Below are 16,252 nucleotides of genomic sequence, written 5' to 3'. Positions count from 1 at the left end.
TCCCAGGTTTGATTTAAAAATCCATGTTCTTTCTAGTACTTGGTTGGTGCCGGTATTCTGTAAAAAAGGTAGGTATTCCATTTAACAGATGGAAAGACTGAGTTACTGAGAACCAGGGACTTCCTAGGTTTCATAGTAATCAGCATTTCTGGTGCCAGGCAGAAACTCAAATATTTTGGAGCAGAGTGTAAGTTCACATCACAGGGTGTAGGAAAATATTTTTTTGTATGATAACTTTGATGCCAGCATTGAATTTTCAGGGTTTTAAAATGATGCAATTTGAGAGAGCTGAGCTTGTTGTATTTATATTTTTTAAAGGCATTACGTTGTTTTAATTCTTAATTGTTTTCTAACTGGGATAAATTTGTAGAATAAACTGATAGACTCTGACTCTGCTTAGCTTTAGTTTTCAACTCAAATAAGGGAGTGAAGTGCAGCATTGCTATAATTATGGTCTCTAAATGTGTAAGGTTCCAGATATACTCTATTATTTCACAGCATGTGCAAAGCTGAAATAAACACTGGGCTTTCCAAAAATCACACTTACAAAACAACTAATTGTAATCTACCTTTGTTCTGCTTGTAGAACTTGTCTCAGGATATGCTAACTGATTTCTTATGTTATACAAAGAGCCTTTAAAAAAAAAGAGTTTACTTTGTCACAGTTGAAAAAATACAAAAGTCACATAAAAGTATATTTTAGCTAACTGCAAAAAAAAAAAAAGAAATTCTAGTACTTCAGTTGTTTACCAGAGACTATTTCAAAATGAACATATTTTATGTGTAAGAAATTGATAAAATTCTTTATTTTTTCCAAATATATCCTAGCCTCCCAAGCTCCCCAACTCCTGCCTTACACATACATAGTATCTAGAACATGATAGGACTTGATCTTGAACTTTATTTCTTCTTATAAAAGTAATTTTCCTATCTGAAAATAATTTGTAATGCTGTACGGCACTGTACTTCCTCATGCTTTAGGAAAGAATTTTTTTCCTCTGAATTTCCTTGTGTTGGTTTTTTCATCCTGCCTGTGTTGGCTTTAAGCCTTCTGTTCCTTTCAGTGCATTTGGTCTGGTGCCAAACGAGAGTCAGCACTTAGCCCAAAAGTATCATTTTCCAGCACACAGAATCAGAAGGAAAACCCCGCCTCTTACACCCACTACTAATTACCATACCACAAAACTGACTAGTTGCATCACTGGCCCATCACTTGTGAATATCTGCTTTCCAGAGCTCTCATTCCTGCACAGAATGAGTTTGAGCCACATGGAAGACATGCCTTTAAGCCATTCAGGCCCTCAAGGAACACACAGACCATCCTGGAAGCAATGGTTCCTCTACTCAACCATAGTTATTTTGCTGTTTCTCTGCTCCTTCAGTACACTAATTCTTACTTTTCTTCCACTCAAGGTAAGGAGACAATAGTACCTAAGGTTGTTTTTTTTTTTGTTTTGTTTTGTTTTTTTTTTTTAGCAAGTCTAGTTATTGTCATTCAGTATTGTTAGAGCTAGTTGGAAGAAAGAGACATGTGGGTATAGATAATGTAAACAGAATTTCAATTTTGTCATGTTATATGGCTTTTGAGGTTTACCTAAATATTTTGAAATGAAAGGTTTAGAAAATGCTAAATGTTAGCTGCATTACTGAGTTAGATAGAATCAATTAAATCAGTCAATTGACAGATGCCTTGGAATATTTTCTCCTTTTCTGGAACTCTGCTAAACCCTCTTGGTGGAATAAAGGAAAAAACATATGTTTGCTTTCAAGGAATGGGATGCAAGCTGTAGCCTTAATGAGGGGAAAGACATAAGATAATGGAAGACAGAACAAGGTAAGTGACAGGTGGCCAGTGCATCTTTATGGAAGGAAATGGCACTGAACTAGGAGTAAGATCTGGATTCCGGTTCTAAGCCTCCCTAACTCTATGAATTTAAGAAAGACATTTAATCTTTCCAGTTCTCAGTTTCTTCATCTGAAAATTGGTGGCAGGAGAATGGATTTGTTCATTACAATGCCCCTTCTAGCTATAAAATACAGTGATTAATAATTTACCTAAGGGTAGTATAGAACATAAATGCTTTAGGAATTCAAAATAGGGGACAACGATTTTGGGCTAGGGTGATCAGGAAAAGTTTCATGGGGGAAGGAGAAAGCACGTTGCTGTTTGGGAAGCCCCTGATGTTTATCAGAAATTTCCCATTGAGCTCCAGTCCAAGTTGTTGGTCTAGTAAAGGAAATGGAGATATATTAGGTTCTTCTTAGCAGTTTTACTGACTGTTGACTACATAGCACTGACCAAAAAGAAAATAATAAATTCTTTATTTAATTTAGGATTTAACCCATTTCTAGGTATATCTAAAGATTCTGGGCCCTGGAGAGAATAAGGTAGTATATACCTATCTAAGAAAGGGCTAGGATATGAAATTAGTGCCAGTGGAAACATTTTTCTAAGGAGATTGGCCAGTGAAGATTTCAGAGATAAGGTTCTACTATTTAAAATATTTGAAAGCAATTGAGAAAAGATGCAGGAGGAAGCAGTACATGGTATTTGCTGTTGTTAATTTAGTTAGGACAAGTGTAGCTTTGGCCAAATTTTTACACAGTAGTCCTTTAATCTGTATTCCCTAACTGTACACAAGGGTATGCAACAGAGGCTTTCTAATGACATCCCTACCTTCTCCAGAAATGTATCAAGGAGAAGGCTGAACTTTCTGGAGCAGTGAAGCTATGAGCTGAAAGAAAAGAACTGTCAGGAATCCTGAGTGTTTTATTTCTGAAGAAGGGGAAGGGTGTGAATAGCAATAGCTTAACTTTGGAAACACTTTATCCCTCTAGAAACCACCTCAAATTTTAGCCAGAGGACCCTGAAAAACAGATGATATGTTATAGGTGTCATCCGTTCCTGCATGTAACTGGGGAACCAATGCTGGCTCTTGCAAAGACTAAGAGGAAGTCTAAAAATGCCAGCAGCACCTAGGACACCTCTTTCCAGAACTGAACTTGACCAATCCCATGTATTTAAGCTCTGATTCCCTATCCTAGACAACATGCATCTTCTCAATGAAAGGTTCTGCCTCTAATGAAATAGTCCAGAATTTATTTCAAATTTTGGAAAATTTAAAAGGTTTTTAGGATATTGTCCTGATTGGATGCCATAAAGGCTTATTTCCTATAGGAAAAGCCAATGGCCTGGCTGACAGTGCAATGATATTTAACTCAAGTATTCCACTTTCCGCTTGCCTGTGCTTCCCTTTCCCAACTGACCACAAATAAGTATCTTAGGAAAGAAGGTCTGAGTGGCTAGCAGATGATGAGTCATTATGAGGTGGCTGCTTTCACCTTTTCACAATACGCATGAACCCTGGAGTGTATTTTTGGTCTCCACTCTAGTTTTTATATACGAAATCCCACTTTCCAACTTCTCTAGGCACTAATCCAAAAAGTGTTAGACAGGAAGATTTGCTCCTTTTAGACCAACAGAGGTTTCCTTGGAAGAACTTTTTTTTTTCTCCCCCCACCCTTTCTTTCAATGAAATGAAGGAAGCTTCCAAAAGGGGAAATTGCGCTTGTACTTAAAAGCAGAATAGATTCTATTTCCAAATGATAATCTGGTTGTGGTTGGTTTATAGAAAGAATTATTATTTTGGCCATTTGAACCCAAGCATTTAAATCTGGGCTTAAATCAAAATGAGAGTACAAGAGCAATTGATCCTTCTAAGCAAAAATGAATTTAACTCAATGGAAAGTCTCATATGCTTCTTATAAATGGATATTTACCCCTTCTAAACCAGAATTATAAATAGAAACTACCCCACAGAGTACTGGGGGTGAGACTTTTGAATCAGACAGGTTGTTTGGAACTCAGCATAGCTTCTTATCAGCAGCATGACTTTGGGCTAGTGTTACTTAATCCCTCTCAGACACACTTCCTCATCTGCAAACAAGCATGCTACTTCTTATCCCATAGACTTGCAGTAAGGATAAATGGGACAGTATAGTGCTGGACCCATAGTAGGCTCTGAATAGATTGTAGTGATTAATATTTGCATCCTTATTATTGACATTATAAGGAAGATAAATTTAAAAAGACTTAACAAAATGGATATTCCTTGCTCATCTATTTAGTTTCTTCATCTAAAGACCATACTTTGTTGCCAAATAGATGATTTTTGTGATTAGACAGATTTTCATTTGTGGCAATAGGGAATATCAGTGATGGTTTCTGTAGTACTGAGTAGACATTAAAGCGGTCCAAGTAGAGTATCCAGGATTTCAGTTTCTGGCAATTAATTTGTCTGTGGCCTTAGGTTTCTCCACACACTCATTATGCATGACAGTAGACACCACAGATATGATCTGTGCCACATATTTTGGCACTCATTTATATTTAGATTGCTACCCAATTGCCTCATGTGTGTAATCCTGTCTTTCTAGAAAGATTATAAATTTCCTAAGAGGCAAGGACTATAAGTTACATGGTTCCCTTGCTGACAATGCTAGCTGGGAATATAGGCAATTCAATATTTTGTTCAATTTTTCATTACAATCAGCATCATTATCAAAATAGCTAATATTTAATGAGCAGGACCAGGTCTGTCTGGGCAAAGCCCTTCATAACAATTATTATATTTAAACCCATAAACACTCTCAGTAAACTAGGTGCTATTGTTTCCATTTTATAAATGAGAAAATTGAAGATAAGGGAATCCCTATCACATGCCTATCATGGATCAAAAGAAGCTGGATTTCAGCATTTTTTTTCTTTTTTTTTAAAAAAAATTTTTTTTTAAAGTCTATTTATTTTTGAGACAGAGAGGGACAGAGCATGAATGGGGGAGGGTCAGAGAGAGGGAGACACAGAATCCTAAGCAGACTCCAGGCTCTGAGCTGTCAGCACAGAGCCCGACATGGGACTCGAACTCATGAACCACGAGATCATGACCTGAGCCGAAGTCAGAGGCTTAACCGATTGAGCCACCCAGGCACCCCAGGAATCAAAACTTTTTGATTGCATCTCCTTAGCAACAAAACAAAATGTTTTTGAGTATAATCCCAACATATATGCTAATTTATTATGTTATATATAAATACTAATACTATGTATAATAAAAAGATACACAAAATGGAAACTCATAAGAATGAACTGAATAACATGCTTGATCTAGTTTCTTCACAGTGCAAAACTGTTTTGCTTTTGCCAAAATATTATATTTAATATCTTAATATAACATAAACATTTCTAAAGTAATTGAAACAATACTTTAATAGAGTAATTTGATAAATGTGTCTTTTATTTTCTTAATCTTAGTTTAAAATGCTTTGCGACATAATAATTTGAAGGTTATATTCTAAGTTAATTTACCTTGATTCATGATTTTGACTGTCATAACCTATAGTTCCGCACTCTCCTCACCTGGACTATTTCATTCCTTTGACTTCTCTTTAAACAACCAATGTCCTCCCCCTTCTCTCTCTCACCTGAAAACCTGAAAACCTGTCTCCTGGTTCTATAAGAAAATTGAAGTAGGCGGGAAGGAAGTTCCAAAACTTTCCATCGTACCTACCACTTACCTGCATTCCCTCATGGCACTGCATATGAACTGTTCATGTGCCTATCTAAGGCCACCTCTGATCCAGATTCTGTCCCCTCTTACCTACTCAAAGACATTGCTCTAACAATTATTTCCTAGCTCTTACATTCTACCTCTTGCCACTTCACTGGAACATTCCCATCAAATGGCAACAGATAACCATGTTGTCAGTTCCTTCATGTTAAAACAAAACCAAAGACAAGAAAAAAATAATAATCTCTCATCCCCACCTAGGCTCCACTCAATTTTTCTGTTCTCCCTCACAAGAAAATTCTTCTCAATTTCTCTTTTCTCATTTAGACTTAAATCCACTTTAAGTTTCTGTCCTCATCACATTGCAGAAACTACTTTTGCCAAGAACCCCAATGACTACTATGTTGGTAAATCCATCAGTTAATTGCCTATCCTCTTCTCACTTGGCCCATCAGCAGCATTTGATGCAGCTGATCACTTCTCCATAAAATACTTTCTTCTCTTAGTTTCCAACATCACACTTTCCAGGTTTCCCTTCTGACTCACTGGTCTTTGCTTCTTAGTCTCCTTTGCTGGTTCTTCCTCATTCCCTGACCTCCAAGCATTGCAGTGCTCCAATGTTCCTCTCTATCTATATTCACTGCCTCGACAATCTTACACAGTCTCGCATCTTAAAGCATCACCTAGAAGCTGAAGATTCCTGAATTTATATCATCAGAACTCCTTAAATTCCATCCTCATAGGTCCAAATGCCTACCTGACACTCCTACCTGGATATGTGGTAAGCATCACAAACTTGATGTGTCCAAAAATGAACTCATGAGTCCTTCCTTTGTTTCTTTCTCTTAAATCTTGCTCATTCCAGTGATTAGCAGCTTTATCTTTTCAGTTACTCATGCCCAGTATCTTGGAGTTATCTGTTTTCTTCTCATTATCTCATCCCATATCCATGTCAGGATAGCTAGCACCTTGGTCAGAAGCACCATGCTTTCTTGCCTAGATGATTACAATGATCTCTTAACTGGCCTCACTGCTTTTATCCTAGCCTCTCTTTGCTTTATTCCTACCATAGCAGCCAGAGAAATCCCACAAAAGAAACACGTGCAATTATCTTTGAGTTCAAAAAGCCTTTTAAGCACTTTGCCACAAAGAAACCAATGAACTTTACGTGGTACAAAAAAAATTTTTTTTGTGGTTATACCTTATTTTGCTCTTGAGTATTTTAAGGGCTTTAGCATTTAAATACCAGTATTTATAGAATTAATCACACTGATGGGTTCTTGTAGCAAGTAAACTGTGGTATGCTGCCACAGTTTGAAACTGAAGTCTCCTCATGGTATCTCAGTTACCGTAAATGGTGTGATTGTCTGAATATTAAATGAAGGTGGTTTTACAAATCTGCATTGTGAATATTTCTACGGTTTATTAAAGATAAAAATAAACACAACTAGGAATTTTATTATTTTCTTCTCCCATGTCAATGGATCACCTGGTACAGTGAGTGGAGTGTGAAGACTAGTGTTTACCGACAATTTCTGTAGCCCAAGAGGAGGAGAGTCCAAGAGCAGATAGTTGTCCTGTGGGTATAGGTTAGGTGGATGGAATGAGACCTCAACTTTTGCCGAGAAGACCCAACAGGGCAGCTAGGTAATGGAAGGGAAAGGACAGAACCGGTCATCTACAAAGGGAAGCTGAGGACAGGAGAGACAAGGTGGAGGAAAGGATTTTTTATATGGCTAGGGAAATGAAGTTGGCTTCAGGATCTGAAGCTCTAAATAAACCAACCAGTAAAGCCATGGTATGGTCACTATCCTGAAAAATTCCTCTTTTTCTTCCCGTACAGACTGCCAGTGAGCCCTGCGTAGCTAAGTTCGGTGAGTAACCTGTCTTGTGTACCTCTGTTTTACTTTTCTTAGTATTTGATACAAGAAGGAAGCCTGTATTCTATTTTATTCATTTTTCAGCTCCTATTTATAGCTGTTTGTCAAGTGCCAAGCAGTTGTCTAGTTGCTGAGACTTCAGAGATTAACTAGGCAGACAAGTCCATGCCTTGATGAAGCTGACATTCAAGGCCACATCTCTGGGCAGGAATGTACATCACTCTTACAGGCCCAGAAACATGAAATCCAGGAATCTACTTTTAATTCTGTGGTTTTTTAAGAAACTTTTTTTCCTAAAAATTTCTGTGTTTTAATAAGCACAAGTTTCGTATTTCTATAACTTTTCCCTGTGACAAACTCAAAGTTCTGCTCACACACCACATATTGCCAGTGCCTCGTAGAGTGTGTGTAGGGTGCCATTTTTGTTTCTGAATGTACAGAGAAGGGATGGAAACTAGGGAAATGGCCACTCCCCTTGTGCCCTTCTCCTCACCTTTCAGCTTCCAAGCCACTTTCCCTTATAGAGACCTGGGATTTGCTAAGAAAACACATTACAGCTTATAGTTACACTGAGCCTTAGGGTATTTCTTAGCCTACATACAAAATTGAAAGTAAGTACATTTGGATTATTTATTGGATGTTTCAAGCCAAATACATATTTTCGGCTGAGAGCAGAACATTTCTAGTGTTAACTGCAATCCTTGTTTTCCTATACAGTTCAAATTGCCAGCCTTCCCTGGTTTGGGAGAGTTAGGGAAGCTCTACTTGTCTCTGCCTTTGTAATTTGTTTTTATTTTTTTTAATGTTTATTTATTTTTGAGGGGGAGGGGAGGACAGAGAGAGAGGGAGATACAGAATCCAAAGCAGGCTCTAGACTCTGAGCTGTTAGCACAGAGCCCGATGCGGGGCTCAAACTTGTGAACTGTGAGATCATGACCGGAGGCGAAGCTGGATGTTTAACTGACTGAGCCACCTAGGTGCCCCTGTTTTTGTTTTTCTAGTGAATGGAGAGGAAATAACGATATGTTTGAAATTCCTTCTTGATGTGATAAAATGTTAAGAATATCACATGCTGCTAATAGGTGCCCTCAGGGCTAGTGGCCCCTGTAACAGAACAAGAGAACCAGGGGCACCTTTTTGCAGTGACTTGCCTATTGTCTATTGCATATTACACGGTCCTACACAGCAGGAAGAAATTTACTAGGCTTTGGACTCACTGGAGATACAGAGGCTTTGCTTCTTGTTCTAATAGCTCTCCTTTATTCTCCTTTAGAATCTGCCCTCAGAGCCTTATAGCAATCATTTATATAAACAAGAATTTAAGTCAATGTGTGATCTCTCCCAGGGTGCTTTCTTATTAAGGTGTCTTTCTAATTATGAGATAAAGCCTTTGCCCTCATAAAAAATAAGTTATGGAGAATTAGGGACTAGGCCAAATAAGTATTTTGAATGATCAAAACACATCCTGGGGCTCTGAAATCACACTACTGTGCTAAAACAATTAACATTAAGAAAATATGTAAATTCTACTTATACCTATGAAAATACGTGATCTAGTGTAGACTCTTCCCCACCCTCCACCCGTGACAATATTAAACTAGGAATACTTACATTTAAACAAATAATTTTCATTTGTAAACTAATGAATTTACCAGTAGCTGTTTTTGAAGAGTTGGATAATGATATCCTAAGTAGATCTTGGGTATGTATATACCCTAAACTAAAGAGAAGAGCCATAATTTAGACACAATGCACCTAATTCAGGAACATGGATATATCATTCAATCAGTAAATATTTATTGAGCACATACTAGGTCCTAGGAACTCTTTTAGGTGAAGATATAGCAATGAACAAAATAGAGAAGTACTTATTTTCAAAGATGTTATCTTCAAGCAGGTATAAGATAGACAATAAACAACTGAGGAACTTAATTCATAATACATTAGATGGTGATATACCTTCTGTGAAGAAAACTAAAGCAGGATGAAGAGAGAGAATGACAGGAGAGCACTCTTTTATATAGATTGATGAGGAAGATCTCATTGATAAAGTGATACGTAGTATGATAGTATTTACATAGAAAAGCATGAATATGTGGGGTGCCCAGATGGCTCAGTTGATTGAGTGTTGGGACTCCTGATTTTGGCTCAGGTCATGATTTCATGGTTCGTGGGACTGAGCCCCACGTTGTGCTGTGAGCTGACAGTGAAGAGTGTGCTTGGGATTCTCTCTCTCTGCCACTTCCCCACGTGTGCACACATGTGCACTCTCTCTCTCAAAATAAACAACCATTAAAAAAAAAAAAAAGCAAAGCATGAATATGCATCCTGGACTGCCAATTGGTTATCACAATCCTGGTGTGTGATTCTACTCTCCCTTCCTCCTCCTTTCTTTCTTTTCACAAATACTGATTGACAAGAGATACAAATGCCACTTAAAACTTAACACATCTTTCTGTTCCAAATCCATTTCTTTAGAACTCCCCAAGCAAGAGATACACTTAGGATTTGTAATATCTCTAAACAAGGAGTAGATATTTAAAATATTAAAATTGTGGTTGGAGGGGCGCCTGGGTGGCGGAGTCGGTTAAGCGTCCGACTTCAGCCAGGTCACGATCTCGCGGTCCGTGAGTTCGAGCCCCGCGTCGGGCTCTGGGCTGATGGCTCAGAGCCTGGAGCCTGTTTCCGATTCTGTGTCTCCCTCTCTCTCTGCCCCTCCCCCGTTCATGCTCTGTCTCTCTCTGTCCCAAAAATAAATAAACGTTGAAAAAAAAAATTAAAAAAAAATTGTGGTTGGAGAGAACTAATGTGGACTAGGTAAAGAAACAACTTGTTAAGTGGGAAAGAACTATAGTCAGGAAAGGAATGAAGTAACTATGCCCTCTTTTTTCTCTTTTGTAAATTTCTTATAGGACCACTTCCTTCAAAATGGCATATGACATCTCCTAAGCTTCCTTGTGTGAATAATACAGCTGATTGGAACCTGAAGATACTTCGGAATGGCTTGTATTTAATTTATGGTCAAGTAGCTCCAAATACAACCTACAAGGAACCAGCTCCCTTTGAGGTGCGGCTATGTAAAAACAAAGACGTCATACAAACTCTAACAAACAACTCTACAATTCAAAATGTAGGAGGGACTTATGAACTGGATGCTGGAGATACGCTTCATTTGAAATTCAATGATGAACATCAGGTTCTTAAAAATAATACCTACTGGGGGATCTTATTGCTAACAAATCCCCAATTTATCTCCTAGAGACTCAATTTGGTCTCCTCATCATCTTTAGCACATGCAGAGAGGCTGATGGGTGGGTTGAAGGAGGCAGATTTTCAACACACACAGTTTGCCTGCGTGCACAAATCAGCATAAACAGAACTCTTGTCTGCATGTGAGTTTTCATCTCTCAAGCTTAACTGAAGACAGGCCAGAGACATTTGATTACCCCCGACATTGGGTTGACAAAAACACTTTACTAATCCACGATAAATGACTATGGGTGGCTCGAGGACAGAAGCTTCTCAAAGAGTCTTTGTCTAATTCTTAAATCCTTGGGTGAGAAAATTGTCTTCTATCCCTGGGAATCTTAACTGGTATGCCAAAAAAGATCCAGAGCAATGGTCTGGCTTTGTTCTCATATTCTCGGGCTGCTTCACCTTATTCTTCCCATACTCCTGTCATTTGAGGCCCTCCTATTAAAAGTAGTCAGACTGGGAGGGTGGCCACAAACATGCCAACAACACCCCACTTTAGATGTGATGATGTTAGATGATAGGGAACACTATCGTCTATTGGGACAGAGGCATAGGTGGCATGGAATGGATGCACTTTACTTGGGAACATCCCTGGATTTCATCATGTTCAGGATGCAGAGTGCTTTATAAAACCAGTTGGTCAAAGGACTCATTCTGAACCTTCACAGAGGGCTCCTGGGAACGTGTTTATTGTGTCTACATGTTGTCAGTGGTAAAGAAAGAGTAATCATAAAAATTAACCCCCAGAAATTGGTATCATCAGTACTGTATTATGTCATGTAATAGTTTCCTGTTTTTAGCTGGCTCTTCACAGTTTGCCAAGTGCTTTCAATAGATCACAGGGCAACTCCAGGAAGCTAACGGGGCAGGTGTTTTGGCACAATTTAAACAATGAGAATATAAAGGCAGAGAGAACATCGGTAATTTGCCTCAACCCATAGAACTAGAGATTAACAGTGGGCTTCCCCACTGTCTCGTACTGCCTTAGCTTAAGAGTTGATATTTCAGCTTTCGTGTTATAGTCTATAAAGTTTAGCAGATTTAATTATCAGGAGATACATTCCCTTTCAGCCCAAGGTGGGTAGAATAAAGCTACAACACATCTCTCCTTTCTTAGCAAACTTTTCCTTTCCCTGCTTATAGCAGGAAACACAAGGGTATTGCTCAGGGCTTCCTTCAAACAAATCCCCTTGCTGCCTTGGTCAAATGTGTTAACTTCTGAAAATAATGAATAGCACTCAATTCAATAACAGCCTGCTAAAATTTTAGACTCTGTTAAATTAATTAGCTGCTTGTGGATTCTTGTTGAAAGGTATGTAATATGACTATATGATAACCCAATTTAAAATATTTATGGATATTTGTAAAAAGCTACATTGTTAATTAATACTATTACATATAAAGCTAATTTAAAAATATTTGTATTGTTTACAAAAAAAAATTGCTCAGGCTAAGCCTGAGGCAAAAAAAAAAATCTGCTGAGTAGCTGTATGGCCTAAATCTGGATACCTTGTTTCTCTTGTATTTGCATATCTTCTCAGGAAATTAAAATTATATCACGTATTTATAGAAGCCCACTGGTATTGATTGTTGTTGAGTTATAAGCAGCAGTGTGCTGAAGTGCTGGAGTGAGCTAGCACTAAGCTCATGATAGCTGATTGTTACATTTTCAAAATTTTGCAATCTGGTTATTAATTATTCATTCTTGAAATTGGCCATTGTGGGACTATTTATACCATGGGAACTGGCAAACACAAATTAGGGATTTTCCTTGTGGAGAGCCTGTTAACCAGCACATGGTTATTTGTAAAACACTCCTTAATGACTTCTCTCTGCTCCTGCCTTATTCCTGGGACAATCAAGGTAGGCAAGAGAGTGAAATTATCACACTCCCAGGAAGAGCCCCCCATGGTAATGATTTCTCAGGGCAAGGATGAGCTCAGCAGCTGCAGGGAGAGTGAAGGCTACCAACAGACGATCTTCGAATTTTCCTGGTGTTGTAATTTCAGCCTTTGTTTTCAACGTATACTATTTCCTTGTTTCTTCAAATAGATGAAACCTATATAAATGTTCTGTTGGTAAGTGGGCTGTAGCTAACTTATCCGTGGATTATCAGTTTAGCATCAGTGATATTGAGAACTTGAGGGTGCATCAGAGAAATCCTTGCCCAAATGAAACACTGCTTGGCTAGTGTTAGGCAAAAGTGAGAGCTGGATGCAATCAGCTTTTGGTTATAGCTGTTCCAATTTTTGATGGGTTAGTCAGACAGTTTCACATTCTGACTTCTGTCCCTCCCCTCAACTCCACATCAGCCATCCTCACTAACAAAGCCGTCACCAACCCCTTTCATACTGTTTTTTACCTTCACTCTTGCCCATCAAAACTGACCTAGAGTGTGTTACAGCACTATGGGTTGAGTGCCTCCTGAAGATAGCAGTTGACTGGAAAGCAACGCACCTTTGTGCATTTGTTGGGGGCAAACCAACTCCTTAAATATATCTGTTTATCTTGGAGATGAAATTCCTGTCTTTTTGTGTTTGATCTCAAAGAAGCAATTTCATTGGTGGAGGTGAGAGGATATTTTTTATTAGAGAGAAGAAGAAAAAACCTGATTGATTTATGGGCAAGGAGTCTGAGGATTACCTTCAAGTATAAGTTATAAAGGATACCTTGGTACCTACACTTTTCTTGATCTGAATGGATGCGTCTCCATTTGGGGGGTCATTTGTGACCCTGGCAAAGTCACTCTACAGGTCACGACTCTCCTGTGAGTCCCACATTTATCCACAAGAGACCAGTACACACACTTTGTGCCTACAAACTCAGAGTACGACTGCAGCAAGATTCTCCTGTCTCTGCGCCCAAGTAGTTGGTTTTTATCTTCCTGACAGATTTACTGGGTGGGGTCAAACTCTAGCTCACTGTCAACTTTTGCTTTTTCAGGTGGAAGTCAGGCACTAGTTCTCTGTTACCTCCCAATTGCAAGAAATAAAGCTCTTTTAGGGGTTCCCTTGAAGTCCTCCTACAAGGTTTAACATTAGAAAGTTTCATTGCATCCCATTCCTCCTGCAAATGGAGTGGGTGAGGACTCACAGCATGGCCCCAGGTTTTTCTTTGTAAATTGTATCTCAAGCTCTCCTTTTTACCACTCTGGCCTCATTTTAGGTCCTTAATCCAGCCAGTGTGTCAAAGAGTAGTGGGGGAAAGGGGCTCACCTTCATTCCTTTGTAAATTTTGCCATATTGGTGAGGGCAATGGTCTTACCCTCACTTTGATATCTTAGTGCCAATAATATTATGCTTGAGTTGAAACTGAATCAGGTAGAGTCCCACTTTAATATCCAGTTATACTCTTAGATGTCTAAAAGGGATCTGAGAGACCTATGATAATATGCAAAAATGCAAAAATCCCCAAACTCTCACCACAGGAGCAATAAAATAAGAGTTTAATACAAAGGCAGAGGGAGAGGAAAATTATTGTTCAGAAAAGTTAGGCTTAAGAACATTGTTACAAATGAACATAAAACAATGCTGTTAATTTCTTGAAAATCAAGGAAAATAGAGAAGCATGAAGGAAATAAAATTGTCTTATCTAAAAATACTGTTTTAATACACACTGTTTTATTAGGAAGAAGAAACTTTCAGGGCACCAGCATGGCTCAGTAGGTTGAGCATCTGACTCTTGATTTTGGCTCAGGTCATAATCCCAGCATCATGGGATCAAGCCCTGTGTCTGACTGAGCTAAGTATAGAGCTTGTGTAAGATTCTCATTCTCATTCTCTCTCTCTCTCTTTCTCTCTCTTTCAAAAAAAAAAAAAAGCCAAGAAACTTCTCGCCAGCCCTGAGCACTGAGCTCTAGCAGACTCTCCAGATCCACAATGAATGCTCTAGATAGTAAAATTCAGACTTTCCATTTATTTGAATGTACTGGATTCTGCTAGCAGTTAGCTAGTTTAAGGACTTGAAAACAGCTTAGTTGGGCTATTACTCCAAAACATACAACAGTATTGATGAATCCCATTATACTGTTTGGGAAAGTAGGCTGGAGGGTTTATAGGACATGTTTCAAAGAACTCAAGAAGTGTTTGGGAATAAGAATATGGAAATTCAATGAACAGAATCATTAGAATTAAGTCAACTTCCTCATTGCTTCAATTGCATAATCAGAGTGGGAACCTCTGATTTTAGTGTCCAGGGTGATTGTTTCCACCCAGCTTTGGTGTTTTCCAGGGACACTACAGGGGTAGCATGTTCCTCACACTGGGTCCTAAACATGCAGAATTTGAGCTGGACTGGGGTGAATTGGTGAGTTTAAGTTTTGCAGAATGGAAGACAGAGCTTCTTACCTCCTTTCCCTGCTTATGGGTTGTATCTCTTACCCAATGGCATAGTCTCTGAGAAGAATCTGATGTGCAAGTGTCCAGGATCTGACACAGTGCCTGACTAATAGTCCTTATTGTCTATTGACTGAACAAATAAATCATAAATTTACTTGAGCATTGGTGAGAACTTAGCATTATTGTGCGCTCTCTGGATAATGCAGTCCAATGGGGAAAGCCTTCAGTCCCTGTTCCTACAGTCTCCCATCCCATCACCTAATCATCTCAAGTGCTCTCCTCCTTCCCTACACTGTTAATGTAAATAAGGTAAAGAAACTTATAAATTCACTCACACTAAGGGAAAATAGCCAGTAAGCTACCTTGTGTTGCATCACTAAAACAGGACAAAATCCTATTTGTTTTAAGCTTTGCTGGCCAGATGTACCAAGAAGCAACTATCTTTACAGCATCCTAAGGCAAAACAACTTATTCAATTTATTTAATAATCAATAGCAGAAGTTTTCATAGTGAAGCCTATGGACTCACTACGTAAGATTCACAGAGGATGCTTGGAAAAAACATGATTGTTTTGAATGATAGGCCTCATGCAAGTCTACTGAGGTCTAGGAATCAAATGGATTTTTTAACCAGCTCTGACCTACAGATTATTTTTATGCACACTACAGTTTAAGAACCACTGTTTTGTGGCATATAATGAATCTCAGCTGAAGATTTCTCCAGTATTTAAAAAGAGTCAAAGCTTCTAAACAAAACAATAAAATAAAAAAGAAAAACAAAAGCAAGAGCAACAACAAAACCAATGCTGGTGCTGCGCATGGGACTTACCATAATCCATCTCTCCTCACAAAAGCAAATGGCTTTCTAGCCTCCAAGTCTGAAAAAAGGCTGGGCTCTTCACTTTTCATAACCTAATGGCAACGTTGCCACTTGAACACCAGCAACCTAAGGCATCTGAGTCTTGCCACCATCAGCACTACATTATCTGCCTGTATGCTGTCAACTCTCAAATATTCATCTTTTGCCTGAGTTGCTCTCCTTTACTTCAGATTTGTAAATGCAACTGTTTGCTCAGCAATTTCACCTTGGAGGTAGAGCAGACATCTCAAATCCAACATATCCAAAATGTTGCCCCAAATCAGCTTTTCTTGAAGCCTCCCTCATTTCAATTATATTGCATAGGGCAAAAACCTCTGAGTCATGAAGTCATTCT

General features: G+C 38.6%; 1 protein-coding gene across 2 annotated transcripts; it reads left to right on the top strand.

Annotated features, from left to right (window-relative positions):
* The first annotated feature begins 1,254 nt into the window (after positions 1-1,254).
* Positions 1,255-14,384, top strand: TNFSF18 (TNF superfamily member 18). 2 transcript variants are annotated; one of them, XR_007148101.1, is made up of 4 exons: positions 1,255-1,413; positions 7,411-7,441; positions 10,360-11,515; positions 14,374-14,384. XR_007148101.1 is itself a non-coding variant. In XM_047840324.1 (3 exons), the coding sequence occupies exons 1-3, from the start codon at positions 1,255-1,257 to the stop codon at positions 10,704-10,706; spliced, it is 537 nt and encodes a 178-aa protein (XP_047696280.1). In that variant the 3' UTR covers positions 10,707-12,060. The 2 variants fall into 2 exon arrangements, 1 of the variants encoding a protein (XP_047696280.1); XM_047840324.1 differs by lacking the exon at positions 14,374-14,384 and having other exon boundaries at positions 10,360-12,060.
* The last annotated feature ends 1,868 nt before the right edge of the window (positions 14,385-16,252 follow it).

The sequence above is a fragment of the Prionailurus viverrinus genome, chromosome F1 (assembly GCF_022837055.1).
Source record: "Prionailurus viverrinus isolate Anna chromosome F1, UM_Priviv_1.0, whole genome shotgun sequence".
Lineage (NCBI taxonomy): Eukaryota > Metazoa > Chordata > Mammalia > Carnivora > Felidae > Prionailurus > Prionailurus viverrinus.
The sequence above is the reverse complement of the archived record's forward strand: the minus strand, read 5'-3'. Positions and strand labels throughout refer to the sequence as shown.

Bases quoted from the DNA above. Each gene is read 5' to 3' on its own strand.
- TNFSF18 (XM_047840324.1), top strand. From the start codon at position 1,255: ATGAGTTTGAGCCACATGGAAGACATGCCTTTAAGCCATTCAGGCCCT. The intron at 1,414-7,410 runs GTAAGGAGACAA...CTTCCCGTACAG, and splicing joins TTACTTTTCTTCCACTCAAG to ACTGCCAGTGAGCCCTGCGT. The intron at 7,442-10,359 runs GTGAGTAACCTG...AATTTCTTATAG, and splicing joins GCCCTGCGTAGCTAAGTTCG to GACCACTTCCTTCAAAATGG.